At 50.2% G+C, this 26,853-nt stretch overlaps 11 protein-coding genes and 2 non-coding genes across 13 annotated transcripts; 7 read left to right on the forward strand and 6 right to left on the reverse strand.

The window, feature by feature from the left end:
• Positions 1–67: 67 nt before the first annotated feature.
• Positions 68–1,620, forward strand: BDQ94DRAFT_174662 (FAD-dependent oxidoreductase; the record flags this gene model as incomplete). Its single annotated transcript, XM_026772389.1, has 4 exons — positions 68–360; positions 421–692; positions 743–1,113; positions 1,177–1,620. The coding sequence occupies 4 exons, from the start codon at positions 68–70 to the stop codon at positions 1,618–1,620; spliced, it is 1,380 nt and encodes a 459-aa protein (XP_026621611.1).
• Positions 1,621–4,605: 2,985 nt separating this feature from the next.
• On the forward strand, positions 4,606–5,781 carry BDQ94DRAFT_174664 (uncharacterized protein; the record flags this gene model as incomplete). Its single annotated transcript, XM_026772390.1, has 1 exon — positions 4,606–5,781. One exon carries the CDS (start codon positions 4,606–4,608, stop codon positions 5,779–5,781), a length of 1,176 nt encoding a protein of 391 aa, XP_026621612.1.
• Positions 5,782–7,801: 2,020 nt separating this feature from the next.
• Positions 7,802–8,734, forward strand: BDQ94DRAFT_151873 (uncharacterized protein). Its single transcript, XM_026767836.1, has one exon. It carries the CDS (start codon positions 8,036–8,038, stop codon positions 8,279–8,281), a length of 246 nt encoding a protein of 81 aa, XP_026621613.1. The 5' UTR covers positions 7,802–8,035; the 3' UTR covers positions 8,282–8,734.
• Positions 8,735–9,658: 924 nt separating this feature from the next.
• On the forward strand, positions 9,659–11,035 carry BDQ94DRAFT_151875 (ribonuclease III domain-containing protein). The gene is made up of 2 exons (XM_026767837.1): positions 9,659–10,077; positions 10,133–11,035. The coding sequence occupies exons 1-2, from the start codon at positions 9,852–9,854 to the stop codon at positions 10,366–10,368; spliced, it is 462 nt and encodes a 153-aa protein (XP_026621614.1). The 5' UTR covers positions 9,659–9,851; the 3' UTR covers positions 10,369–11,035.
• BDQ94DRAFT_t236 lies at positions 11,015–11,088 on the reverse strand. The gene has a single exon. It is a non-coding gene; the product is annotated as a tRNA-Ile (tRNA).
• Positions 11,089–11,875: 787 nt separating this feature from the next.
• On the reverse strand, positions 11,876–13,434 carry BDQ94DRAFT_96685 (putative allergen Asp F4-like). Its single transcript, XM_026776942.1, has one exon. The coding sequence runs from the start codon at positions 13,110–13,112 to the stop codon at positions 11,991–11,993; it is 1,122 nt and encodes a 373-aa protein (XP_026621615.1). The 5' UTR covers positions 13,113–13,434; the 3' UTR covers positions 11,876–11,990.
• Positions 13,343–14,192, forward strand: BDQ94DRAFT_151882 (uncharacterized protein). Its single transcript, XM_026767838.1, has 2 exons — positions 13,343–13,366; positions 13,446–14,192. Exon 2 carries the CDS (start codon positions 13,701–13,703, stop codon positions 14,142–14,144), a length of 444 nt encoding a protein of 147 aa, XP_026621616.1. The 5' UTR covers positions 13,343–13,366; positions 13,446–13,700; the 3' UTR covers positions 14,145–14,192.
• Positions 14,193–14,413: 221 nt separating this feature from the next.
• BDQ94DRAFT_151883 (uncharacterized protein) lies at positions 14,414–15,497 on the reverse strand (the record flags this gene model as incomplete). The annotated part of the gene is made up of 2 exons (XM_026767839.1): positions 14,574–15,497; positions 14,414–14,515 (listed from the first exon to the last, which is right to left on the reverse strand). A coding segment is annotated over exon 1 (179 nt), but the record flags the coding sequence as incomplete, so codon positions are not given.
• Positions 15,498–15,936: 439 nt separating this feature from the next.
• On the reverse strand, positions 15,937–18,767 carry BDQ94DRAFT_183452 (putative C6 transcription factor). Its single transcript, XM_026774420.1, has 9 exons — positions 18,618–18,767; positions 18,436–18,555; positions 18,266–18,381; positions 18,081–18,215; positions 17,488–18,032; positions 17,170–17,443; positions 16,949–17,124; positions 16,716–16,899; positions 15,937–16,663 (listed from the first exon to the last, which is right to left on the reverse strand). The coding sequence occupies exons 1-9, from the start codon at positions 18,653–18,655 to the stop codon at positions 16,128–16,130; spliced, it is 2,124 nt and encodes a 707-aa protein (XP_026621618.1). The 5' UTR covers positions 18,656–18,767; the 3' UTR covers positions 15,937–16,127.
• A 1,807-nt stretch (positions 18,768–20,574) lies between these two features.
• Positions 20,575–22,423, forward strand: BDQ94DRAFT_174668 (major facilitator superfamily domain-containing protein; the record flags this gene model as incomplete). Its single annotated transcript, XM_026772391.1, has 3 exons — positions 20,575–20,757; positions 20,828–20,852; positions 21,105–22,423. 3 exons carry the CDS (start codon positions 20,575–20,577, stop codon positions 22,421–22,423), a joined length of 1,527 nt encoding a protein of 508 aa, XP_026621619.1.
• A 412-nt stretch (positions 22,424–22,835) lies between these two features.
• On the forward strand, positions 22,836–22,947 carry BDQ94DRAFT_t232. The gene has a single exon. It is a non-coding gene; the product is annotated as a tRNA-Leu (tRNA).
• A 270-nt stretch (positions 22,948–23,217) lies between these two features.
• Positions 23,218–23,882, reverse strand: BDQ94DRAFT_151886 (uncharacterized protein). Its single transcript, XM_026767840.1, has 3 exons — positions 23,802–23,882; positions 23,571–23,735; positions 23,218–23,496 (listed from the first exon to the last, which is right to left on the reverse strand). The coding sequence occupies exons 1-2, from the start codon at positions 23,830–23,832 to the stop codon at positions 23,602–23,604; spliced, it is 165 nt and encodes a 54-aa protein (XP_026621620.1). The 5' UTR covers positions 23,833–23,882; the 3' UTR covers positions 23,218–23,496; positions 23,571–23,601.
• A 365-nt stretch (positions 23,883–24,247) lies between these two features.
• Positions 24,248–26,624, reverse strand: BDQ94DRAFT_151888 (copper amine oxidase). Its single transcript, XM_026767841.1, has 4 exons — positions 26,197–26,624; positions 25,563–26,142; positions 24,577–25,488; positions 24,248–24,508 (listed from the first exon to the last, which is right to left on the reverse strand). The coding sequence occupies exons 1-4, from the start codon at positions 26,503–26,505 to the stop codon at positions 24,303–24,305; spliced, it is 2,007 nt and encodes a 668-aa protein (XP_026621621.1). The 5' UTR covers positions 26,506–26,624; the 3' UTR covers positions 24,248–24,302.
• Between the last annotated feature and the right edge of the window lie 229 nt (positions 26,625–26,853).

A 26,853-nucleotide genomic window follows, 5' to 3' on the forward strand; every position in this document is an offset into this window, starting at 1 on the left:
GCAAACCAGGTGCACTACATTCCCAGCATCTATATTGTACTTCCCGTATTATCTGGTCCAGGCAGACATGAGCGCTTCCCAGTTTACGGTCATAATAGTGGGAGGCGGAATTGCTGGTCTCACGCTAGCTCATTGCCTCCGACGAGTGAACATAGACCACATCGTACTTGAGAAAAGCAGTGACCTGTCGCCGCAAATAGGTGCCTCAATTGGGATTCTTCCTAATGGTGGTAGAATCTTGAATCAATTATCACTTTACGAGCACATTGAGCAATTCATCGAACCTCTTGATACAGCACACATTACATATCCAGATGAATTCTCGTTCTCCAGCACATTCCCGAGGCATCTTCACGAGCAGTGGGGCTTCTATTCTACTTATTTTTGGAATGGCACAATCTGATCTGCTACTTTCAACAGATTCGGCTACCCTATCGCGTTCTTCGATCGCCAGAAGCTACTTGAGGTCTTGCATACCCGGTATCCGGACCAATCTAAGATCCTTACCAGTCAACGTGTTACCGAAATCTGTCCCTCAGGAAGTCGTGTTAAAGTGATAACCGAAGCCGGTGCGACATACACGGGTGATTTGGTGGTTGGGGCCGATGGTGTCCATAGCAAAGTACGCTCGGAGATGTGGAGGATAGCAGACGCAATACAGCCGGGATTGGTCACGAAGAGCGAGAGAAATAGTAGGCTTCTCCTCTTCAATCAGTTGAAATTTGACTCATCTTGGATTCAGGCACGACAACTGAGTATTGCTGCATATTCGGCATTTCGTCCTGCGTACCAACTCTGGAGGTTGGAGATCAAATCAATGCCTTTCATGATAATCTCACCCTTATTGTCTTTATTGGGAGAAATAAACGTGCTTTTTGGTTCGTCGTAAAAAAGCTTGATCAAAAGTACACATATCCTGACAGGCCCCGATTCGGAGACCAGTACATGAACCAATTGTGTGAGAAGCTATCTGATCACCACCTCACGAAAAATCTTACCTTCGGCCAGGTGTGGACTACTCGAATAGTTGCCTCCATGACGGCGTTAGAGGAGAACGTCTTTCGTACCTGGTTCCACGGCCGTATTGTTTGCATTGGCGACAGTGTTCATAAGGTATGTGTCAGCGAGGTACCCCCTTATACAACCATGCTATTTGTACTCATTTTGGCGCTACAGATGACACCCAACATTGGACAAGGAGCCAACTTAGCGATAGAAGATGCGGCAGTCCTGACGAACCTTCTTCACGGGGCGCTGCTAAAGGCCAGACGGCAGAGACTTCCCGATTCGGAAGTGCAGACCCTTCTTCAAGAATACTACTCCACCCGCTACGGTCGGGTGAAGAGAGTCTATACTGCTTCACGATATATGGTTCGCTTTCAGGCACGAGATGGCTTCCTGAATAGGTTGCTTGGGCGATATGTCCTTCCCTTTCTGGCGGATGTTCCAGCAGTCCTAGGAACCGGGACTATTCGGGGAAGTCCAACGATCAATTTTCTACCGCTTCCAGAAAAGGACGGGCCAGGGTGGAAGAAGAATAAGCCCAAGGTAGGAATGCATACATCTATGTTCTTCGTTCTTTGCTTGGCGATTTTGGTCTACTTGTTTCAGGGTAAATAAATCACGCCCTGTTGTGTGCTTGGTCTAAAGTGCAGTGTCGGTTATGCTCTGTACTCTAGGGTACTTGGCCTTTATATCCTAGTACGGAGACATACTTCTGTTACTATATCATGAAAAACATGCTATGGATGTCGTTTGGGTTTTTCAGTGAGCACAATAAGAGGTTTTGGTGAGAAGGATACTCAAGTAATAAGCCTTCTGAACACAACGCAAATAATAGGTTTTTTATCGAGGTAGGAGAAGAGCGTCTTTGCAGTTGGTCGCAGTATAGTTGTGCCCTGGCCTATGTGGCTGTCCACTAATCAATACAGTGTGGCCTCAAGTTTCCTACCACAAAAGTCAAATAAACCGGGAAGACCTTCAATTGAACATAACACGATAGTATACAGTGCCACCAGACGACATACAACATTCATTTCAGAGTCATACTATCACCCCACACGTAACTAGACAAGAACAGCCGTCAGAATTGCTACCACCGTTCCGACCACCTGCAGCATCGACCACCGGGAACCTGCAGAAGCAGACCCAGTGTACAATGCATTAACGGCACTTGCGCTTCTTGTGCTAGTAATCACAGCCGTGCTCATGCCAGCTTGTTGACTGCTCTGAGGCCAGACATGTGCTGAAGAGACAGGAGTACTGTGGTTCCAACCCAATCCTGAGCCCGAGTACGAAGTGTACGAATACGGGGAGGGAGGCACAGTGGGCTGAGCAAGGTTGGAGGTCCGGGCCATTGTGATGGTACTGCCATACTCGGTGCAGGTTCCCTCATTGGAGCATGATTCGACGATAATCGTGGTGGTGTAGGTTGTGTCTGCGGCTGCGCCCGAGCTGGCACCTGATACGGCGCTGGAGTCTGCAGCAGAGCCGGCATCCGATCCCTCACTTGGCTCCGCATTTGAGCCTGCACTTGAGCCTGCACTTGAGCCTGCGCTTGAGCCTGTACCCTGAGTGCTAGTCTCACCTGCAGAGATGGGCTGCGATCCAGATGAAACAACCTTGGGGGAGCTACCCGCTGAGTTGGCAGTCTGGAGGAGCGTGACAGCGGCCGTAGGAGCAGCCATAGCATCAACACCTTTGGTTGGGAAGGATGCATATCCTGGATATACTGTGTAAACAGTCGTTCCTACAACGAGGGTCTCAGTCGTGACATAAGAGTCAGACGATGAGCTGCGACAGTCATCCCCAGTGCAGCTGGCAACTGTGGCAATGCGGGTGCTCAGGATGGTGGAGGTGGTGAGTGATGGTCCCTCTTCCGATGCTCTTGTGACAGATGGAAGAGGAGCCTTTGCTTTGGTATTAGTGACCTTCGGGACTGGGTACACAGTCGTCGCGACAACCAGTGTCTCAGTGCTTGCATAAGTCGTCTTTGACCTCATGGGACAGTTGGTCACGGAAGAGGGACATGCAGTAACAGTGATCACACGGGTGCTCAAGATCGTAGAAGTAGTAATGTCAGAACCACCCATGCTGCCCCAATTGTCACCAACAGCTACGCTAGCCGAAGGATGAGATGCAGACTGGGTAGTAATTACAGCGCCGCTGCTACCAGTGATGTCGGCTACGGGGCAAACAGTGGTTGAGACTACCAAGGTCTCGGTGGTCACATAGGTCGTTTTCGACCTGAGCGGGCAATTTGTTACCAAGGAAGGGCACGCAGTTATGGTAGCAGTGCGAGTGCTGAAAACCGTGGAAGTTGTAAGCTCCGCTCCACCGCTGCCATGACCATTGTTGACAGCAGTGTCGGTTGCTGTCGGCGAGGCAGAATCCGTCCGAGTCGGACCAGCAGTCTCGGTGACTGGGCATATCGTGGTGGACACCACAATGGTCTCTGTGGTGACAAGGGTGGTTCTCGAGCGTGGAGGACAATCTGGGACTGTAGATGGACATGCAGTAATTGTGGCTGTGCGAGTAGAGAGGACTGCCGACGTAGTGAACTGCAGTGTGGAAGACTCGGTGAATGTTGCAGCTGAGGATGTGAAAATGTTCGACTGAAGAAATGCGGTCCCCACAGTGGTTGGCGCGGGAACACCGCTGAATGTGCTTCCAGACAGTCTGGGGACAGGGAGTGAAGAGCTCGGAAATGCTCGGGACGAAGCCGAACACTGGCTTCGCTGAGGTAAAGGCCGGGATACATAGCTCCAATGCGGGCGAGGAGCTGCTGAACGACTGGGTACCGGTCTTGAACTGGGAGTTGGCGATTCCGTTACAGGCGAGGTAGAGGGTGATGGGACTGCACTCGACGAGGGTACCACGATGATTGATGGAGTAGGAGTTGCTGCCTTCGAAGAAGGAACAGACGACGAATAACTGGGTGTGCATGGCCTGCGACTGGGCAAGGACCTTGAGCTATAGGACCAGTGATGATGCGTATGTGCGACAGCAGAGGAAGTAGTGGTAGAAGTCGCAGCTGCTGGCTCAACAACGACTGTCATGGCGATGCTGGTTTGCATCAATAACGAGGCGAGGATCCATCCTCGCATCAGCAGGTGACCCATTCTGACAGCGATCGACTCAGCTCAAGAGTATCGAATAAAGAATATTAAGGAAAGTAGAATTAGTTGATCAGAAGTAATCAGGTAGCATAAAACATAAATGAATGACTTGTGGTTGAATTCCAATGAGAAACGACTTTCAAAAGAGGGGGTGAGAAACCGAGCCCTGATTCTCTCTTGCAAGAGGCGGGTCACTGTATATAGATCACTCAAGGATTCCCTTTCGGTCGGAGATTCGGCAAAGAGAATACAAAGAAGGAATACACACGCAACGGAGCTATTTTCTGGTTCCTGTCTCAGCCTTCGTATTCAGCTGGACTATCGACGCCCACTGGATCGCGGGTCTATCAACGACGGCGAAAATAGCCGACACCGAATCCCACCGGAATTCAGGGACGGAGTACTTATTGCGAGGACACTCCGAACCTACCGAGGGTTTTGAGTGATTGCCTTACATATTAACCTCATATTTTGCCAACCTGTGAAAATGTCAATCCAGGGCTTCATTGTCGCCGCGGGCTTTCTGCTTGGTCGGGTCGCAGCCATCACCCCCGCGGCCAGCTCGCCTGTGGCCAGCAGTCAGGCCTATGTGCCTTCGGTGTCCTGCCGCACGCAGCTGGGAACTAAGTCATTGGCACTTGTTCCTACCACTACCATTACGCGCACCATCCATGACCCGACACCGGTTGTTGTCTTTTCGACGACACAAGACACCGTCATTGTGACCCCTGACGCCTCGACTGTGACCGTCACCGACTATGAGACGGCTACGACCATTTCCACAGCTGACACGGTCACTGATACTTTCTCGACAACCTCAACTGAATATGACACTGCAACGGTGACTATCACTCCTGCTGCTGTCACTGCCATTATATCTGTCACCATCTCCACCACGAGCGCGAGCACGTCCACAATTGCCAGCTCTTCGGGTTTTTCTCCCATTGTGGAAACACTGCCTACAGCTACTGCTGCCAAGCGGTCCTTGATCGAGCAGGACGATTGTTCCTCCTGGCTGGACGACTATCAATATTCTCAAGAGGTCGAGTGCCACCAGAAGATTATTGTCAAGACCACCACCGTCTCCACAGTGACCCAATCTCCCGCGACTACTACCGCAGTCACGCCTACATCCACCGTGACTATGACAATCACTATCACCAGTACTTCAGTCGTGATCCCTTCCGATGTCTCAACCACGCTGAGCTACAGTACCACGTCCACCATCACTGAAACCACATCCGCGGCTGCCGAAACAACCACCGTGACGTCGACTACCAGCGCTGTGGCCGCCGTGGCTACCACCACCTTCTACGAGGCGTGCGGGTCTAGCAATATTGCTGGCGACCCTCTCTCCTCTGAATTTGGCTCTTTTGCGGGCCAATACATGTACCTGATCGCCTTCACCAACGTTCCCGGTGAAAGCTTGACTGTTGGCGACACCAGCTCTGCATATGATTGCTGTGTCAGCTGCATGGAGAGCTCCACCTGCGCCATGTCCTACTACAACGCGGTTTCTTCCTCCATCAGATACTGCTATCTAATCCACACAACAACCTGCTCACAGTCTTCTGTTTACGCCAAGGCGTCTATTCATGACACTTCGGCTACCATCCAGATGTCCAACGGAAATTGTGGTCGTGTTGTGGGCATACAGGGGTAACGTTATAGGAAATGTAGAAGGTTGTCATTATACCATAGAGAAACACTAGTCATACTTTACCGCTTATAATATTACATCCGCTGCTCGATGCATTTTTAATTGTCCTAAGTAGAGATAAGTCAACATGCCTTCAGCAGACTGCGTAGACAGCAGACCCAATCCCTCTCTACATCTCGAGTCAGTACCTCCCCACTCAAGATCCACGCTAGTTGAAAATCTCAACCACATAACACCACTTTGCCACTCGTATCGCGGAGATTAAATCGACATTAGCGCATGGCCATCAAGGAACTCTCGAATCTGATCGGCACCTTTTACCTTTTAGATATTGGGATCAGGTACCCGGTGGGTCTGATTGGCGGGGACATTTACTCGCATCCAGGAAACCGGTCCAGACTTAAAACTATTGCGCCACCGGACCCTTTAACACCGAACAGCTCGGATATCTCCGAGTGCTAAGCTCGAATGCCAAGTTCATGTCGTAATCCCTTCTATTGGTGGGTGAATATACCAGAGTAAGTTCCGTTCTCCAGAAATAGTACGCAAAAAAATGTTGTTCGACCAATGAGAACGGATAAATTAAGGTCAAAGTAGCCGAGAGACTGGATTTATTTTTCGCTGCGAATCATGGCAATAACCCTTTTTTACTTTCGACTCTGAAAGAGCTATTAAATTGGCGGTACACTGCGTACAGGGAGTGCTGAGTTAGAAGAGGTGCGATTGTCCGGTCGAAAACAAATGCAGGCAAAGTCTGGAATGCCCCTGGACACCTCAATCTAGCTCCCAGCAGCTTACTCACGTCAATCAGGCAAACACGTCTGTTGTGAGTCACGGTAAGTAACTAGTTGCCACGTCGTTGGCCATGTGACTATGAGAAGAAATCCGATGTGTCCCATTGGCCATGCCGTCTAAAATGCCACAAGATGAGTGGTTGTTGATTGGAAAGATAAGGTAGCGCGAGCTAAAGCCGTTTTAGTAAATCTTGGACGTTGATTAGCCGCTGCGTGCATTATTCTTCCACAGCCACTTAGGCTGCCAAATCATGCATAGAATAGATTCTGGCATTGAAAAGCTGTTCTGAGAGTCACGTTATGATTGTTTCAGCTTTTTCACTTTATGCAACTTAGGTATGACGCAATGCATCTAACACATTGTTACCTGTGTCTCGTAGGCAAGGCCTTACTTGGCGTTTGACTCGAATACTGAAATATGGTTTCATGTCGAAGTTTAGACAATTAAGGCATTGAATAAAAGTACTTTCATAATCTATATATTATGTGAAATACACCTTACTTGCAATGTGCGGTTGTTGTATACTGTTGTCGGCGTTTTGAAGGCATTCGAAGCCTGCGGTCAGCTATAGCCAATGATATCGCTTACTGGCTGTGACCTAGGCACTAGTAGACTACATCATGCATTAGATTAAATTAACAATGAGCCCCCTGACTCACGTCTAGGATATAGTCTGTCGGCTAAAGTGTCTATGTCGTCATTCAATTCACAAATATCCAGGTGTCTAGACCACTGACCAAGCTCCAGAACAGAATTTGGGGTAGAGACTTCAATGCGAGATACTCATGCTGCTTTCCTATGTAGGATAAACGTAGATGTTAGGACCTACATATTATGTGGTTAATAGCTCTTAGCTATAACATGGGGGTACTCTCTCGATATACGGCAAAGTCTGAAACCCGCTCTTCCCATTCTCTGGAAACCTGCGCCGAAGGCATGAACAAGAGGTTGCTAAGATGTTTTTGTTCCGTGAGGCTGAACATCACAGCCCTCAGCGTCATGGCATTCTAGAACGGAAAATTGGGCACTTGTGTTGCCGCCAAGCCCGTGAGATTTTAGCTGTCTACCCCATCACATGCTTGTCTACGGGAATGTCACTGCCTTAGGAAGGCCAATATTGTTGCCTTGAAGCATTCTATACCTCACTTTAGTATATCAGCCACATACAGAGTATATATAGGTCACTTCCTCTCGGGTAACTGTCCTTTTCATCCAGCATTGCTTCATTACAAGCTTCTCAGACTCCTACTAAAACCTCACTCTCCACCTCGTACAAAGAGGAACTTGAATTTGAATCATCCACATTCAGAATATAAAACTACTTTATCTCGTGCAATTGTTCTTTGTGTCCTGTATTGCTTCATCACTACGCCTCCCATATCTCCTACGATCTCATTCTCCAGCTAGTACGAAGGGGAACTTGATCTTATAGTCGTCATCCAAACCACATTATCCAGTCACCATGTCTCCTACATCTCGAGCTCCGACCATGCGCATGAACCCTTCTGGCACGCGTGACATGCCCACATTCATCGACGAACTTGCTAAAGATGAGGCGAAAAACCAACCAAAGGGCGACTCGGAGAGTACATTTTCCGACGCTTCGACACTCCAATGCAACGAGCAATCTCCGAAACCAAAACGCGGGCTTTTCCGTAGGCTCATCTCTTCATCGCTATCCGCAAATCAAGATGCAGTCAAGGAGTAGATCAAGGGGGTGGCCATCCTTGATTGAATAATGAGGATTTGAATTGAGCCCTTTGAGAGGGTGGTTGCTGTTTCTACGTGCCCTCTACTTAACGTCTGGTCTACTGTCATATTGTTCAACCTTTGTTAGAAGTGGGGTGTTCGGTATCTGGCATTTCCGTATCTGCGCTAGTCCGTATCTGCGCTAGTTGATTTTGTAGGTCAGTGTGCACATGTTTTGGGTGGGTAGCGGCGCAGTGGTTATTGGGAAAAAGCATATCACTGTCCTCTTATTCTAGTTATTCCTCAACTCTTGTGACCAGTTTCCTCTCCATATACTCCTCTTTCTCACTCCTGCTAGTTACCGCTTCAATTATGGCGTCCCTATGCCTAAATGAAAGTCACTGACCTCATATTAATACACAGTAATTATCTTCGCTGCTGCTAAAAGCCTCCGAGCTCAGCTTTTACTTTGATGCCCTTGAGACAACCTCAATGAGTCGCTCAGGCAGCCCTGCATAATTAGCTGAGCAGATGAACTAGGAGGAGCTGGCGTGGCGCATGATGTTGCTCCATCAGAAAAGCGCCCAGTATACTCTGTATCAAGGCAGCTTATGCTATTGGTGAGTTTTATGCAAGGGTATGCTTGCGGGGTTATACTCAACAATGCTCTGTCCCCGAAAGCCACAGGTGTTGTGGTGCACTGACCCTTTCGTGCTAGGACTAGCAAGGCTGCCTGGTAGGCGATAACACCATGGGCGTAGAGAAAGCCTTGCGATTCCCATGAATTCAGGTGAGCTCTCCTTGTCACATAGCAGCAGCAGCAACAAGTTCAACCCCGCCAACTGCTTCCAAATATTGAGCCAAAATCAAAGGACAGCTGAGATGTTCGCTATACTTTCCAACAAGTGAATCCCCAGCTGATGCAATCTGGGGGCTACAGTCGTAATTTATTGTCACTTGCTCTAGCCGCCAATAGCTAGTGCACAGCCGTTCACAGTGTTGTTGATCCATGGTTTGACTGGGCCAGGATCCATGCTCCAAGACAGACTATTCGGGTGGGGGTGCTGCTAGGCGCAACCTCAATTCAGCCTTTGCGGGATCGATGGGGTGACCCGCGAGGCTGAGACACTTGACTTGCGGGGGTACAGTTTCCAGCTTAGAACAACGATTCAAGATAAGTCTCATATTATGAGCATGAAGTCCAGCCTAGAGTACTCTTGTAGTGTAAATAAATAGTTGATGTGTTGACAGGTTAAGCGGCCGAGAGATAAGAGAAGTATATACTGTATCCTGTGGATGATAGCTGATCCGTTAGTATCGAAAGGTCAAGGATACGCAAGGCAAGCTGATCAACGAATGCAAGGCTAGATAGTTGGCGCAGCACATGCAGCAACATCACCTGATAAGCCCCTCCCCAACCCCAGGGAAGGGGTTAAAAGGGCCATCCCTCCTCGCATTCGATTGTTCCTCCTCACTCACCCATCCCTTACAAACCCGTCCTCCTCTCCTACAAACTTCCTTTCTCATACACTAGCGTTGAACGCTCTCATACTCGTTGAAACCACACCAAGCAACTCTACTACGGCACTATGCCTTCCTTTTCTTCTCTTACGGAAAAAGTCCAAACAGCCCAACTCATGATCGGGCACACCTTCGATAACCCGACCATCGGAATGGAAGCGCTAGTCACTCCTGGGGTTGCCCTGCCCGGGCTGACAACCCGCACGGATGGCCACAAGGAGCTTGCCCTTGTTGGAGATGCCGTGCTCAAACTGGCACTTACCCTGGACGGATACGAGGCCAAAAGAAGCCGAGGTAAACCTCTCCTTCCGCCTTTGCTTGGGGTAAGCATGCTCACCCTCTACATCAGAATTCACCAGCAACATCCTTCAAACCAAAGCCAGCAACGCCAACCTTGCACTCATTGGGCGTAAGATGGGGTTGGATAACGTAGTCATTGTCAATCCATCCCAGGCAGGAATGGTGTCCGACAAAGTCATGGCCAACACTGTCGAGGCTCTCATCGGAGCTGTCTATATGGACACTGGCTCGGTCGACTCCGTGCTGCCAGTCCTGGCTACCTTGGGCCTTGACTGGCCTGCTTGAGCTCCATGACTTTGCGTGAACTACCTATGCAAAGTGACGTGATCTGGAAGCTAGTTGCTTACCAGTAGGGCGTACAAAGGCCCGTCTGCATCGGTACCGGACCCCTGCTACGAGGAAGCTCCTCTTGCCACTCAGGACGGCGGCACTTGAGCTATGATCGCTATTTTCCGCCGACCCTGTGTGGCAGGGGCAGCTCCCACGTAGACGGGCTCCCGTACCGAGCAGCAGGGCCTTTATATGATCAGCTGGCCTGGAACGGCCTCGAGGCCACGAGACTATTGTCTATGTGGTTCGACTTGAGCAGACTTGAAAATGCAGTCTACGCTCTGTGAGTAATGATCTTTCAAGGATGGTGAAGTGCTGGTAGACAAGGGGATGGTGGAAGGTTTTGATGTGATTGATCGATGAGACTGCTGTGCTCCCAAACATGTCATTCGTTGTACAGTAACAGTCTCACTATGATGAATGCCCCGATGGAAATGCATCGGGATTATGTTGTCCAACCGATCGTTATCCAGACTTGCGTAGACGTGTACATCCTGGTTCTAGCATTTTCAAGGCTAGTTGGTGGTCTGAGTAGGTGCGCGCTTCTTATCTCTGTGGGGCGGGAAAACAATAGGTAAAAAAACCAAAGAGACAAAAAAGATGGTCCCAGAGGGGCTCGAACCCTCGACTTTGACGTTATTAGCGTCACGCTCTAACCAACTGAGCTATGGGACCAGTTGTTGAAGGAGACCTACTAAGATCATTAAATAAGCCAGCCTTGTGTTTAGCAAGGGCATCGATGAATGACAACGATCATGAAGCGACAGCCCAACACTCTCATTCACGAAATAAGAAAGGCTTGGCTTGTGTATGTACTACTTTAAGGGTTCTATTTCAGTTTTAGTTTAGTATGGATTTGTCATATGAACCAATTCCTTTTTAATCTCTACCATGATCATGATGGTGTACTAAAATGCCTATGGGGTGAATGTCAGTGGTAGGTAGGTATATATTGCGACCAGCCGTTTAGTTCCACAGCACTGGCGGTACAGTGCTCACTAGTATGTATAATTTAGTACCACTACCCACCAAATACTACATAGTACGACCACGTCAATAAATACATCAACTGGCTCTATAACGATAATTCCCCCGAGAGGCGTTAACCTGTGAACGCCAACCTGCAGTCATGAATCCTGCGGCACAGCGGCAGCGATCCGAGCCTTCCGAGCATCGCCTGCAGCAGTTTCACCGCCGGCCGATCCTCGATCAGCAAACAGTTCTCTCCTCGCATCCAGACAGGATCTCTAGTAGACCGTTGCTCCACTCCACCGCGATCGGATCAGCGTCCCCAATCCCCGGTTTCAATGTGAGACATCCCGATGATCGAAATCACAACGCAATTTAGACTAATAACACCCGCGATCTCTCGACTGTTCTAACACTCTACTCAACTTGACTACCCGTACTCAACACTCAATAATGATACCATATATAGTTAATCGGTAAAACTATGTATATTTCCACGAATCCACGATCCGGTGTATATACAACAGCATCAACATAAACAAAACAAACAGACAAGAAAGTCAAGAGGTATCTACATCCACATCCACATCGACAACTAAATCAAACATCTAGCTATAATCCACCTCAACCGTCAAGCGCACCGCACCCGACGACACAGTTCCACCAATACCATCCACCGACGCCTCAGAGGCAGTGTACGCATTCACCACCGTCTCGGCATCAGTCGTGATATACGAGCACTGCTTATCCGAGTACTGGCAAATACGCATACCCTGGACCGTCTGGTCGGCATTCTGAGCCTGAATAGCAGACACATCCCAACCAGACCAGCCGCTGTTATCGGTATCGCCAAAGTCGAACTCACCCCATGTGCAGGAGTAACCGCCATAGTCGTCAGTAGGGAGACTGTCGCCCTCGGCGGCACCCCATCCACCCTGGCTGTTCTCGTCGAAGGCAACGTACTTGGTCTCGCCCGCGGCGAGGGTGAAGTTCAACGCGGAGTGGCCGTACCATCCGTCCATCTTTCCATCCGGTCCGATCTTGTTCCAGAAGCTGACGAACCAGTCCTTGGTGTTGCTGCCCTCCATGCGGATGACGTACTTGTATTGCCAGGCGTCGCTGGCGCTCACCTCCTGGATGTTGCTGCCCCAGGGGTTGCCCACGTTGCCGCTGTAGGTGACGCCGCTGCTGCTGCTGTTGGTGCGCTCGCCGAATCCGGCGGTCGAGTAGACTCCATTGGTGGGAGTCGCGGTCCAGGCCTCGCTGGCTGAGCTGCCGGTGCTGGTGGCGGCAGCGGTGGTGCTAGCAGCTGTCTGGGAGGCGGCGGTGTGGGTCTTGGTGTTGGTGGAAGTGCTGGTGTGGGTGGTGGTGCTGGTGTGGTCATCGCCCAGGCCCAGGCCCAGGGAGAGGGAAAGACCCAGGCTGGCGCTGATGGCGAGATCCTCGTCCAAGTCGATTTCCAAGAAGGCTCCGGCGTCGGTGGTGGCTGCTGCCTCGGCAGTGGTGCTGGTGGTGGCCTCGGCAGCCTCAGTGGGCTGGCCGTAGACGGTGGTGGTTAGGGTGACGTGCTCGATGTTGACGACGGTGTGCACCTCGACTTCGACGTCACGGGCGGCCACATGAGCCTCCTGGGCGTGGCCGTGACCGTGTTGACGGCGCTGGTGGCCGTGGGTGCGAGCCAGGGCCGATTCAGCGATGGCAGCGCACAAAAGGAGTGACTTCCACTGCATGGTGGAGAATGGTTATGTTCAGACCAGTGAGTCAACCAGTGAAGTCTGTATCCGCCGGATGAAGGGGGAGGAGTGGTGGATTTCCCGAAATGAAGGAGGTTGATGGGTTTATACGGTGTGTTCGTCTTCTACACCACTATAACCAGGGTCCAAAAAAAGGAGTGACTGAAATATTGCAAAGCAACAACAATAAGGAGTGTGCTATGAACAGGACAAAAACGGGGAGGGGCTGCAAAAGAACCGGGGCGACTTGGGTAGGTATATAGACGGACTGCGCCCTAATCGGCCCCCCCGTTCTAGGCTGACTGTCTTTTCTCTCTTCTGGGGAGATAGTGGGTTTGATGGTGGCCTCGATCAAGAGGAAGTGGAGACAGGCAGCGCAAAAGGAATCGTCAGCATTGGGCCAAGGCAGGCGCCGCCATGGTGGGAAAATTGACGAGTGTACTGGACTAGTGCCAGCACCTGTGCGCCTGGACTGGAGCCAACTAAAGGAGAGGAAAGCCGAAGTGTCGATAGCCCCGTTTAGGGCAGTGAAACGGAGGGCGACGATGGTCTGAAACGCAGGACAGCCATGGTGAGCGAACGAGGATGCGTCGAATGCGGCGCGATGGACTCCGTTGGCGGATGGGGCTTTTTGTAGATTCCGCCAGCCAATGTTGTTATTGTTTTTTTGCCTATTCTTTTCTTATTTTGTTGATGGGGGCCTCCACCATCCAGGCACGGCTGTGGCATGCCATTTCATCCCTCCATCCAATCCTCTCCCTCTGCTCCCCACGTAATCCGGCCCCCTTGCGTCGTCCACCCGTGGTGCAGCAAAGAAACTGCAGCGGTCTGGCAGCCAGACTGGGAGACCGGACCGTCAGCTGGGAGGGCGCCATGTGGTCTGGTGGATGGTTGCTCGGACGAATGGCAGCATTCCGGTACCTTTTGTTGTGTATTTGGGGAAGTTTAATTCTAGACGCCACGATGGTGGTTCTAGGATGTGGGTCAGAGCACCGATTGTGTACTACGAAAGCATTGGAGAGATACTAGCTACGGCTGGACATCATTCAGAAGATCACAAATGTGACAAGCGAGATGGAAGAGCAAAGAAAGAAAAGAAAATTGCCTCCAAAAAATTCAATTGATAGAGAGGGAGTGTCTGACTGGATGCCGGGATCCGAGCAACGTCGTCAAGAGTCTTAGTAGGCTAGGCAGAGAAATAAAACCGCCAGGGAGTGGAGTGATAAAGACGCAAGAATTGGCGCCGGGCGGAGTTAAGCATCGACTAGCGTTGGCTTAGCAGCGCAACTCCTTTCTCTCTCTGTCCAGAATATTGATCGATCCCTCCCCTCCACGTGTGTTATCTCAGTACTAGACTACTGGGTGGTCCGACCGAGAGACTGTCGATCGAGAGGATGAAGGTTTGTTCCAGCTACCTCAGGCAGCATTTTTATAATTCCTTTCAATAACAAGAAGAAGGAAAACCCGATTATCAGAAATTAGTTCCACCCTACTCCGTAAAACAGCCATTTCTCCTAAGCAAAACCACCAGTTTAGCAGCAATAGACGCCACTGGCTGGCGCCTCATCCTCGGAGTGGGGCATTACTTACGTATGCCTTCGGCCACCACCACAAAAAACCCAACCACAAAAGAAGAAAAAAAGTTAATAATAGTCCCATCCAGCCTCTTTCCCCTCGATTCAGTTTCTTTGGCATCATCCCATCGTAGCTGACGACTTCCACGGTTCGTTTGATTTACCTTATTTCTTGCCGTGGCTTGGCCCATGGATGCGCTTCCGTCGGAGTTGACAGACGGACATCTCTCGTCCAGGAACAGGAAGCCTACGTATGGTTGTTAAATAGTCTGCTTGGCGGTGATTTTGCATACGCAAGTCGACACGGATGGACGCCGGTCGTAGGACTGTTCAGGGCTAGTTACTCAAGGGCGAGGCTTTGAGGAGATTTTTACTTGCGTATAAGTTTAAGTAACATAGGGAGGGCATTACTCAGCGGCATTCTCGGGGTGGACCCAAAACTAGTAACCTGTTTATTGTTTAGTGTTTTACCGAGGGAGTCATGTTTGTCCCTTTCCACACACTTCTAGATCACGCTCCATTTACTCCATAGATTACTCCGTATCCAAGATTCTGATCAAAATGATTGACGGATAATTTATCTTGTATCCATTGGCACTACACACTCTCTCTGTACAGCACAACATATAGTCTACAAAGTACACCGGAATATGTGGATGTGGGTGTGGCTAATTTGCCACATACCACGGATCCGACCTGTCCGCGGAACCAGACAAACAAACACTGGGCGAATATTTCGAAAAGTATCATCCGGATAACCCAGAGCCATTATTTGCCTCCTACCTGGGATAATAGACGGAGTATCTAGTACGGAATCGATCTTTACATGGTAATTTCCCATCTACAATTTATTGTTTTCCGATTCGGTTCACTACCCACTCAGTCGGACTCCCAACATAAAATAACACCAACACACGCTTGCATGTAAGATAGCGGCTCGCTCCGAGGGGGAGTTTCTAGGCTATCTACCGATTCGGTACATCGAGTGGACATGTCACTTCATGTGCCGAGCCAATTCCTCTCCCACTGTTGGATATTTGCTTTGATACTGTGGGGCCTACACAGTATCGTGTTATGTTCGGTATTACTGTGTTGAGATCAAAATGATGCTATCGGAGGGATTCGGTAGTATCATAGAACAGGGGCCAAAGCCTTATGTTGGCTGTTTGATCGCGTTCCTCCCTAGGCTTCGGTAGGGGCTCCAGGAATGGGCGACGGTGTGGTGGTATAGTTGAAGGGGAATGCTGATTGGCTAGACTTTTGTGTTTGCTGGCATGCAGGTACAACTACTATCTATCTAGTAACTATCTGCAAAATCAGGTACCAAACTCAAGACCCGAAAGTACGCCACATGCATAAGGTTCGTGGACTCATCATCCGGACATCTACACCGGTAGTCATCCTTCTCTTTCTCCGGCAACTCCTCGCCCATGATAGCTCAACTCTCCCACAACCACAGGTCTGTCTGCAATCCCTCGCGCTCTGCGTCCAGCACCAAATTACTCGTGTTCAGTTGGTCCGCCGCTGTCAGCATGCAGTCCAACGACAGCCCTAATCCCCTCCAATCAAGTGCAATTTCGTCGTCCTGCTCCGAGATCTCATGTGGGGGCGGAATCCCCGATCCCCCTATCTCCCCATGCAGCCCTGACTCTGATGGTTCAACTTGCTCGGTGTGTCGCTCCTGACCTTGGCTGGTAGGTGTGGCCAGGTGCGGCCGCGCAGAATCATAATTTCCGATGTCGGGGGATCGGCCCTGCCGTTGCATTAAGGGAGCTATCAGTTCTTCCAGCAGCTCAACTTCGGATCTGCGAAGCTGCGCCACGCGGTTTCCTCGCTCGATCATCGCGTCGAGCAGGCTATAGCCCATGTCGCGGTAGCTCGGATCGGTCAGGGTGTCGGGAAGGATGGCGGAGATTACAGAAAGAATAAAGAAGGAGGAAAAAAGGTTTTCTAGGTCGAAAGGAAGGAAGGTTTCTGGACATCCATGTCAGTATCGGAATATGACGTGAGTTGGGGTGGCCCGAACCTAGGAGGTTTTGGTCGCGCAATGCGGTAAGTATCCGCAATGATTTTGTCGCGGAGTCGATGCACGCCTGAAGCAATGCTTGCACGGGCGGGGATAGAGTGCGAAACTCTGTACCTGCCTCGAAGCAACCCAGGCGCTCCCATAGCAGGCTCAGGACGAGGGGTCTCGTTGTGACAATGATGCACTATGACTATCAGCAGCGGTACGCACTATGATAAAGGGGTTCCGTTTACAAGATGACAGGATAGGGTCAGGCGTGTGGTAACCCCAGATAGTGAGTCAACTGAGTTTGCGAAGCGATTCGAAAAGACCTCATCTAGCTCCTGCGAGAGGGTTGTCATTTCTTGCAAAACCGATCGTACCTTGCGAAGAAAGACCCCTCCCAGTGTGCCATCGGCACTGTATACAGCTACTGGATGTCAGCATTGTGATAACTAGGCAGAAAGTAACTTACTGTTCAACACGCGCGTTATGACTTGCGTGATCTTGACATGAAGGCTCAGGGTAGCCTCATTGCGAGAACACGTGCGCGGGTCCCATAACAGCGTGGTGATCTCGTCATCCCGCACTGAATTCGGGGATCCTATCAGCGCCGCGAATTTGCGGTCCAGGATATACACTGTCCACCAGATGTTGCTGCAGCGTTCGACTAACTTTCGTCCTAATTGATTGACTGGGAGCGCCCGGTGAAACCCTTCAACCAATGCCATGCGCATTGAATGGCCAATCTACATGATTAGCCAAGCAAACAGAACATTGTGCGGATACTCACATAGCAATAGGCAGTATCCCTCATATCCACCGAATGGAAATACAGCCCAATGAGAGCCAGCACCTCAATCGCGAGTGTAGGGTCCTGCCATAACCCGGTAATATCGGGCAGCAGTGACATAGCCCTCGAGAAATACTTGGTCCAGCCCGCTGTGTTCGTGTGGTTCCGCACTGGGTCCAGAAAGGCCTCTCCGAAGGCTAGGATGATGAGAAACTGCACGTACCACAGACGGCGTTCCTGCACCTTGGCTGCCGCATCATCGTAAAACTCATACAAATGCCGATAGAACTCATCCTCATCGAATAGCCGGTACAGGTGGGTGAAATGAAACTGCACGGTGCTCACCATGTACAGTGCATGCTCTAGAGAGGGCAGACCGCTAATGTCAGGAGCCTCCTCAGAACTGGCGTGGCGCCACTGTATTTGATATGCATCGCCATCTACCGCGAGAGGGATTGCGCGTGGACTCTCTGGCGAGATGTGTGCCTGTACAATGGTAAGAATGCGGCGACTGAACGACCAGGTCGAAGTCGGTCCAAGAAACACTGCGCAGCGGTCAGCAATTGCCATCCAAGAGGAAGTAGATAACCTACGCCATATCCGCTGTCGTCGTCCGGTATGCTTGAGGTAGCCCGGATTGATAAAGGGGTTGGAGGTGAAATGGTCATCCATTCGATGAGACTCGACTGGGTCGAGCGATGCCTCTCGGGGCAACTCCGATGCTGGTTCTGCACTGATTAGATAAGGATATGCAGCATGAAAGGGTGTTTTGCCTAACCATAGCTGGATTCATTCGCACTGTCAGCCGTCACGGCTCGCCGGCGTTTGACCACCGGGGAAGAGTCACCGCTCTTTTCTAGAGCCTCCACTTTTCGCTTGAGGGACAGGAATAACCTGGGAAGAAGATTAACTTGGTCTCTCTCGGTAATGGCAGATCATGGTTCTCACTCTTCAGAGACTACGATCTTGCGATCATCTTCAAAGACACAGTCTTCCCGACGTTGACAGCACTTGTCACAGGGATGGGTGCCAGAACATTTGACCTTGCGGGAGCGACAGCGTTGACAGCTGGCGGGGTTAGTGGGCGTGAACTAGAAGCATCCACATCCGGGGGAAGAGGGAGCCCATACGCATTGCTGGTCCGCTTGGGACGCTGAGAATGGTCCATTGTCCCTAACTGGAAGTTCTCCCAGAAGTTAATTTTCCTTTTTTAGGCCATAAGCCTATAATCTTGGATGAATAGCATATGCTGCAGCTTTATTTGCTGGACTTGACGAGGGAGAGAGAAGCAGCAGCCCGAATCCATGCTGGAGGAGTCAATTTCCCCACCAAACCATAGCTGAGTAAGCGACCCCGCCCGTTATCGGAAGATAAGAAGAATCAGCTGCAGTGATCGAGATGATATGATTAAATGTTGTCATGATAGGGCCAGGAAATCGTCAGGAAATCCTCCATTGTCAAATATTGGCAGTTGTTCGAGTACCAGAAAGATATGTTTCCCTGGCTTCGGTATTACCCACATGAAGTGGCATCCCAGATTGCTTCTTGACGGTAAGAAAGTTGTGGGGGATAAACCATGCCCCTATAAACTCTTAAACTTCGTGTTTGTTTTTTTTTCAAGGTTGCGCAGTGCTACCACAATTCATAGCCAAAAACATGACCCCGTATTTATAGAATCTTGTACCCATTTGTGCTAAAACCTCTCGGTGCGGCCCTTCCACGACTTCAACCTCTATGCGAGGCAGTTGGAACGTAGGTAACCATCATAGTCTGAAACCTGGAGTAAACCCGTCCAGAGAATTCAGTTAACTACGGGTTGTTGGGTTCACCAAGAGAATAAGAGCCTACTTTCCGAATTCCCCAATTTCCAGTTTACTTGGGGCCCGGACTTTCAGGCACGCGAATTAGTCGGAGGTATAGCATAGTCGCCGTGAATAAATACGATTTGGGAAATTGCACAGGGCTGCCACGGCTGAAGTAGTAATGTAGGAAAGTAAAATGATTTTTGACCTTCCCCAAGCGACCCTATATAGCAGCTTTGATTAGCTGGATCCCTCCATTACGAATGGGGAAGCTTCCATAGTATCAAATGAGTATGATTTTGGTCGCTCCTGCCAGTGACTCACACTGGATCAATCCACATTTCGTAAGCACACTAAGGCCAACTCCTATCGTCCCCAATGGTCAACGCATAAGCTCAGTAATTCAGAAGCGGCCACAACATCGGACCATCCGTCGGACCCCAGGTAGATTGTGGAGCAGGAGTTGCTTACTATTTGCTAAGCCTTGTTAAGCTTTCTTTGGTCTTTGTTGGCCTTGCTTAGCATCCACATCTACTACAAAGAAGGAATGAGGGGCAAAGCAGCACTATACCTAGTCGAGATGGTCTCTAAATTACTGAATCTCTAGACCAATCAGTTAAGCAGACATATAGTGCTCCCGCAACAAGTACTGACTAGTACAGCAGCTATCCCTGATGTAATCTCCTGTATGATGGTGAGATCCCCTTTCCAGGTTTTGGAAGCAAGCCCAGACACTTGTGTCAATTTACAACGTTAGCTTGGATGAAACCATAATACAAAGCAATACTTTCTGATTCCTGATTAACTCGATATGCGGACTCATACTTGGATGAGATTCACTAGCAGTAAACTTTAGATATTACCCAGATCTGTCACTATATACTTTTTTTCGTTTGATACGTGCGATGTCATTCTTCGTATGCATTCCACTAGTCACTCTGCATAGAGCGAATACAGGGCTTCAGACTCCGGGTAAATCGGCAAACGCTTACACACAAGACTATCTTCTTTCATAATATAGCAATTCTTGTCGATATACACGACATGGGTATATGGTTGTAATTCGCATACAACACATCCTTGTCTAGCTCCACTTCAATGTCTTCTTCTCAGTGGCCAAGCCCTGGACCCTGGTCGAATATGAGTCAGATGCGGCCCTAAAGGTCCTCAATCATCAGGAGCAGTACTTATGACACTTCTCATGACATGATTTTGTCCTGTATCTGCTTTATTCATAGTCGTCATCATTTGTCCTTTGTATCCTACCCTCGATCGTCCTTCCACCATGGCCTATACACAGGGAACCGGCAGAGAAGAAGAAAGGGAGCATGATCTAGACTCGATAGAGCTTGTGACAGTGACGGAAGCTCCCCAAAGTACTGCGGTTTGTGAGACCGAAGACAGCTCCGATGATACGGACCCCGAGCCATCGACTGCTCGCCTAGTGTTAATTCTGTTAGGTCTCTGGGTAAGCAATTTTTGTGCTCAACATGACTAACAAATGATCTACCCACTGATTCTGAAACCCATAATATCAGGTTGGGGTCTTGCTCAGCGCATTAGGTATGTGCAACATCCTCCCCAAAATCCTCTTTCCCGCTCTCCTTACTGCCGAGGGGTCAGGTTTCTGACAGAGGGTAGACTCGACCATGCTTGCCACAATTATTGAGGATATATGTGATGAATACGATGCTTTTTCATCCTATTCCTGGGTCGCTACCACATACCCTATTGGTCTCTCCATCTCGCAGCCATTCAGCGGACAACTGACCAACCTCATGGGCCGATGATATGGCCTTGTACTTTGTCTCTCAGTCTTAGCCGTAGGACAGTTACTGTGCGGGCTGGCGCCCCGTTTGTCGGTCTTCTTGCTAGGTCGGATCGTTCAAGGTCTCGGCGCAGGCTGCATCGGCACCATCACTGCTTTTGTCGAAACCGATCTAGTATCCATGAGGAAACGGGCGCTGATCGAAGGCATCGGCAATATCACCTATGGTGTCACATTGGCTCTGGGCGGCGTCTATGGGGGTGGCGTCGCCAACGCCATCGGATGGAAATGGGCGTTCCGAATTCAAGTGCCCTTCATCATTCTCGACATCGCAATGGTGGCATTCTACCTCAACATCCCTCAGGGTAAGAGTCGTCCTATCAGGCGCCCAGTTGACTACGTCGGCATGGTCGCTCTTCTTGTTGTCATTATCCTCTTCCAATTCGGCATGAATGCTGGTGGTTCGGCATTTGCCTGGAACAGCGCAGCAGTGCTGACCACCTTGATCCTTGCTGCGCTGGGATTTCTGGCCTTTCTCTTCTGGGAATTCTATAAAGCCGAGAATCCTCATATCCCAGTTCGAGCCCTACTACAACGCACCGTGGCCGCATCGCAACTGAGTTCATTCTTCTCCAACTTCGGCAACACCAGCATCATGTACTACGTGCCTGTGTACCTGGAAGTCCTTGGCCACTCCCCGGGCCAAAGCGGCCTACGTTTTGTTCCCCTGGCTCTCTGCTTTGCGCTTGGATCCTTCGCCGCTGGGTTCTTCGTCAAAATTACGGCCAAGTACTACTATATCAACTTTCCCGTCCAAGCCTGCTCCGTACTCGGCGCAGTCATGCTCTGTACCATGACCCAGACAACTCCTTCTTGGGCGCCCTTCGTCTATCTCGGCATTTACGGTGCTGGGTCCGGCGGTGCCTATGTGACCAGACTCATGGGCCTCCTCACCTCGGCAGATAAGCAACACCTCGCTGTGGTGCAATCCTGTTCCTTCACTGTCCGCAACACTGGCACCACCATCGGCCAGACCATCTCGGCCGCTATCTTCCAGAACTTGTCAGTCAATGCCCTCCGATCTCTTTTTCGGGGCCAGCCTGGTTTGGCTGATCGGATTTCGCACAACTACAATCGGCTCGACCTGCTGAGTGGCTTGGAGAAGCAGACTGCAATCTTCATCTACCTTCGTGCCGCGCGTGGGGTGTTCTTCCTTGCTATGTCAGTTCTGGTTGCCGCTGCTGTGTCAACTTTTGTTATGCAGAATAATGAGCTGGTTGATGGTTCGAGGGAGAAACAGAGCGCGGAGGAGAAGGGGGAACTAAAGGAATTGAAGAAGGCGAAGGATGAAGAGGAAGCGCCGTGACGATTATGGCAAATAAGTGGCTTAGATGTACGGCACGGTCACCCAAGTCAATGTATTGGTTGGTCTCCCCGGAGTACGAAGCTTTGGATAGGCTCCGATCGGTCCACTTGATTTATCACTCCCTGGCTTTCCCGTTGCGGCGGCATGTATAGGCACCGAATATAATAATCAGTACTGGTTGTGGATCAAAGATCCGCTACGTCACTGGTAGCAACACAGGCTGCCACGTTAACAAAAGAACTACTAAATAGTAGCAGCAAATGATTGAAAAGAATGATATAACTAATGTTGCGATTGTAGTTCTACCCATTGGTTTTTAGCCTGCATCAAGTCGAAGGAAAGTAGATTGACCGAGCAGGAAATCTAATAGCTGTCTTTATATAGCATGAAATGTGAAACATTCTTCATCCAAGGCAAGATGGCCGAGTTGGTCCAAGGCGTCAGGTTAAGGTCCACCTTAATACCCAGCTTCACAGCTTCCTGATCATCGTAAGATGGCGTGGGTTCGAATCCCACTCTTGTCATTTTTTTTTTTTTTTTTTTTTTTTTTTTTTTTTTTTTTTTTTTTTTTTTTTTTTTTTTTTTTTTTTTTTCGCCGCCTCCGCATTAGACCCTCGGAATAGGTGCGGGAGAGCCTCTTTCTCCTTAGAACATGAGTTTATAGAACTCAGAATTTATCGTAAATTGTCTGTCTTCAAACCGTCTTTGCATTTATCCATCAATCCATGTAAACTAACGTATAGGGCTTGACCCCAATGCCCATTCTTTCCAGCAAAAAACCGACATCATATTATTGACTGAGCTAACCTGGCTATTAATACTTGTCTACTATTACTTTACGTTTATACATTCCTAATAACGATCACTCGTATCAATGAGTGGAATTCGCATTATCACACAATAGCAACCGCTTCGCTATATGCTGTATCTCAAAAGGGTGCTATACCACGCTAAGACATCCGTCCCATCAAGCAACTGAATACTACCTCCACCACTCCAACACCACTACAGTCATAGAACAAGTTCAAAGGTAATCATAGATCATAAACAGGCTCAACAATCACTACTCGATTCTAAGCCCCCCCCAAAGACGAGTCGAATTAGCCCCATCAAGATCTCATAACATCATCACCCACTCCCCTCATACATAACTAACAAACAACACACCCCGCAGAGAGTCATTTCTCCGCCTTAGGCGGGTACTCCTTTCCATCGCGCACCACCTTGGGCACACAAGTGCAGCGCTCACTCTCCGGAACCGAGTCCAGAACGGAGGGGATATGCGCGCCGCAGCCCCACCAGGTGGCTTTGTCTGGATGCATTCATTAGTATCTTGACATTGTGGCGATATGCTGGATTGAAGTGGGGGGTGACATACTGCAGTTTGAGCAGTTGACTTTCATGCACATCTTGAAGAGATTTCTCGATCTTGTTCTTGGTTATGAGGGGGTGCGGGGGTAAATGGAAGTTAGTGGAAGGAGATAACTCAAGATAGAGGCGGATTTATAGCTCGTCAGTCCCTTGCTTAGTCATGACTCAGTCGCCGACCGGGTGATCCCCGAGAAACCCGACCGGTCTCTTGCGGGGAAGTTTGAGGTGCGTGAGGGTTTCTATGATGCAGTTGGGTGTTGGGGATGAAACGTGCATGAAGAGAGTATTTGGGAGGTGTGTACATAGGGCTTAGTGGACGGAGTATGGTGGTGGAGGGACCTTGGGGGAATCGGTGTCATACTACTGATAGAGTGGACTCCCGGCTTAGTGCTTTGTTTTGAACAAAATAAACGCAGTGTTCTACTGGGTACTCGGTTATAAACAAAAGAACCCCCCCCCCCCAAGAGTACTGTCATAGATCGTCATCTCATGAATCGGTCATATCCATTCACAACTTCCCCATCCTCTCTGCAGGAGCACAGCACGTGGCTGGCTCCGGGTGCAACGTCGACTTGTTGAACGACTGCGTCGAAGGCGGCACGTCCAATGCGGGATTCTTAGTGAAGAATCCATCGGGCTTGAGCATGACGCTGACGCGCTCGACGGGCATAACAGGGAAATCTTCAATGCGGGGGTTATGCGTCAGGCCGAAGGCTGTCATATGTTAGTAGCCTAGCCCTGCTGCCGACCGGCAAGTACACGATCGTAGAAGGTTCACTTACTATGCCACAACACAATATCCTCATTCTCAACAGGATCTTTCCGCTGCACCCACTTCTCCACGCCCTCGCTTTCCCGGCTCTGGTTGGTGAATTCGCCCGCCGCATACAGCTCGTCGTCCCGATACTTCGTGATCCAGATGGGTTTGGTTGCGAAGCCGGCCCGCTTGGCGCCGTAAGACTTGGGGCTTGACAGAAGCATCTGACTGGGCGAGGTCTGAAGCTTGTACGCTATGGGCTTATAGGTGATTGGGTTAATATGGCCATCGTTGCGGATCTTGAACACGCGATGGCGGCTGATGTCAGTGTTTGCCGTGCCGCTGGTGCGGAGCACGGTCTGCTCGGTCGTGTATCCCACCAGGTAGGGGTTGTTCTCATCCTCCGGGAGTGGCACACTATCTTCGTAGTAGACCGTATTTTTGAAACCGTCCAAGGCAGGGTCCATCCGGAATGAGAACATGTGCTGGTGGAAAGGCGCCATCACGCCAGGGCCGACGTTTGTGCCCCAGGGAACGGTGGTGCCGTACTTCTCGTTGTCGAAGGGCACGGTAGAGAGAATGCCGGTGGCTCTGACCTCGAGCTCAATATTAGCAGCTTGGTCGAAGATGAAGGCGAAGATGTATTCGTAGTTGGCGACAGTGCAGATCATCTGCACTACTAGTTGGCGGTTCCGGACAACCGTGGCGGCGTTGTTGCGGTAGTTGGTGTGTTTGTGCTGTAGACCGTTGTCCTGCTCATGAAGACAGATGACATTCTTCAGCAAAACGGGGTTTCCCTTTGAATCGGCCCGGTAGCCATCAAAGTACTTGATGTGGCCTAGACAGTCGCAGCCTAGGGAGAGTTGGTTTGCTGTGACACCGAAGCCTACATCTCCCACATCGAATGCCTGCTTGCGGTGATAGGGAGCACGGGGGTCTGTAGCGCAAGATCAGTATGAGGCTGATTGACAGAGATAGTGAAGAACAAGAATAGTGTAGCACAAGACTTACCACCGTACGGTACAGTCATCTCCGACATGGACAGTCTGTAGAAGACATTCCGCTTATCATAAGTGAGATTGTAGATAACGAGACCCTCGCGGCTATTGAAACCAACGCGAAACCTCCATTTTTGCCACGACACCACATTGCCGTCGACGTTGAATGACGGGCCTTGGGGCTGCTGGACGATATAAGGCTTGAGGTCAGTGCGCAAGGGTTCCTGCAGCAGGTCATGCGCGTATTGGATGGTCTCAACCGGCTTCCAGGGCTGTGTTTCGGTGGTTTGCGTATCAACCCCACCCGGTAGATAATCCATACGGACCAACTCACGCTTATGAACGTCAAAGACAGGGGAGAACTTGCAGGGCACGGAGTAGTGGTTGTTTTCAGGATGGTCTGTCGCAACAATGTACATGTAGCACTGGAACAAGCGACGTGTCTCGTTGGGATCATCAGTGCCATAGATCCAGGGATCATTGCAGACGGTGACACCGGGTGGAAGGTTCAGTTTGGCCACCTCGGCCTGCACGGCGGGGTGAGAGAGACAGAGTTGCTCGACTTCTCCCAATTCGTCCGGATCACCAGGACCCTGTTGTTGTCAGAGACATCATGAGGTAACGCAGATGTGCACCATGAGTCTTACCTGAACGTGCTTGGGCAGTTCCTTGGCCGAGATTATTGATCGGGTGTCGGCATTCAACAATGCCTTGCCGAAGGCCATGGTATCCATGCAATGGAAAAGAACCAGCAGCAAGCGAGTGGGCTTTGCGGGCAGGGGCTTGCCTAGCCGTTCCGCTTCAATGTACGGAACCACTTCACTCTTGATGGGTTCTTGGATATCAACCTTCTTGTACCGTAGAGGGACTCCGGGGAAGGCCGCCGCCATAATCTTGGTGGCCAGGACGATCTCCGCCGGGGTAATGGGGTCAAAGGGGTGTGTTGGGGCTGCCATGGTGTCTATATCCGGGTATCTACTGAATATTTCGAGACACTTCCGAAGTTGAAGAGAAGAACGAGGGACAGCAGAAACGAGATGCTATATAACTTTTCCTCCCCGCCCAGATTGCCCAGATTACCCCGATTGGAGACACAGGCAGGCGGAGTTGCCATATCATCCCTCTTGGGAATGTCTTGGCCTCCGCTTCGCGAAAGAGGATCTTGATTGGCTCTCACGGCCGACCCGGCGTATCTCTTACTGTATGTGGACTAGCGTGGGCGCCTTATCAGGGCCTTGCTGATCTCAGCATACCACCAATCAGACTCTGTACTGACTTGGCAGTGAGAAGAGGCCTCGTTTATG

This window comes from Aspergillus welwitschiae (genome assembly GCF_003344945.1).
Source record: "Aspergillus welwitschiae strain CBS 139.54b unplaced genomic scaffold BDQ94scaffold_44, whole genome shotgun sequence".
Lineage (NCBI taxonomy): Eukaryota > Fungi > Ascomycota > Eurotiomycetes > Eurotiales > Aspergillaceae > Aspergillus > Aspergillus welwitschiae.

Excerpts from the sequence above, each read along its gene's own strand:
- BDQ94DRAFT_151873 (XM_026767836.1), top strand. The coding sequence starts at position 8,036 with ATGTCTCCTACATCTCGAGCTCCGACCATGCGCATGAACCCTTCTGGC.
- BDQ94DRAFT_151875 (XM_026767837.1), top strand. The coding sequence starts at position 9,852 with ATGCCTTCCTTTTCTTCTCTTACGGAAAAAGTCCAAACAGCCCAACTC. Across the intron at positions 10,078-10,132 it reads CGAGGCCAAAAGAAGCCGAG|AATTCACCAGCAACATCCTT; the intron begins GTAAACCTCTCC and ends CCTCTACATCAG.
- BDQ94DRAFT_96685 (XM_026776942.1), bottom strand. The coding sequence starts at position 13,112 with ATGCAGTGGAAGTCACTCCTTTTGTGCGCTGCCATCGCTGAATCGGCC.
- BDQ94DRAFT_151882 (XM_026767838.1), top strand. The coding sequence starts at position 13,701 with ATGCGTCGAATGCGGCGCGATGGACTCCGTTGGCGGATGGGGCTTTTT.
- BDQ94DRAFT_183452 (XM_026774420.1), bottom strand. The coding sequence starts at position 18,655 with ATGGACCATTCTCAGCGTCCCAAGCGGACCAGCAATGC. Across the intron at positions 18,033-18,080 it reads ACGACGACAGCGGATATGGC|TGTTTCTTGGACCGACTTCG; the intron begins GTAGGTTATCTA and ends ACCGCTGCGCAG. Across the intron at positions 17,125-17,169 it reads CATAACGCGCGTGTTGAACA|CTGTATACAGTGCCGATGGC; the intron begins GTAAGTTACTTT and ends GACATCCAGTAG.
- BDQ94DRAFT_151886 (XM_026767840.1), bottom strand. The coding sequence starts at position 23,832 with ATGTGCATGAAAGTCAACTGCTCAAACTGCA. Across the intron at positions 23,736-23,801 it reads AGTCAACTGCTCAAACTGCA|ACAAAGCCACCTGGTGGGGC; the intron begins GTATGTCACCCC and ends GAATGCATCCAG.
- BDQ94DRAFT_151888 (XM_026767841.1), bottom strand. The coding sequence starts at position 26,505 with ATGGCAGCCCCAACACACCCCTTTGACCCCATTACCCCGGCGGAGATC. Across the intron at positions 26,143-26,196 it reads AACTGCCCAAGCACGTTCAG|GGTCCTGGTGATCCGGACGA; the intron begins GTAAGACTCATG and ends TGACAACAACAG. Across the intron at positions 24,509-24,576 it reads GGATATTGTGTTGTGGCATA|CCTTCGGCCTGACGCATAAC; the intron begins GTAAGTGAACCT and ends AACATATGACAG.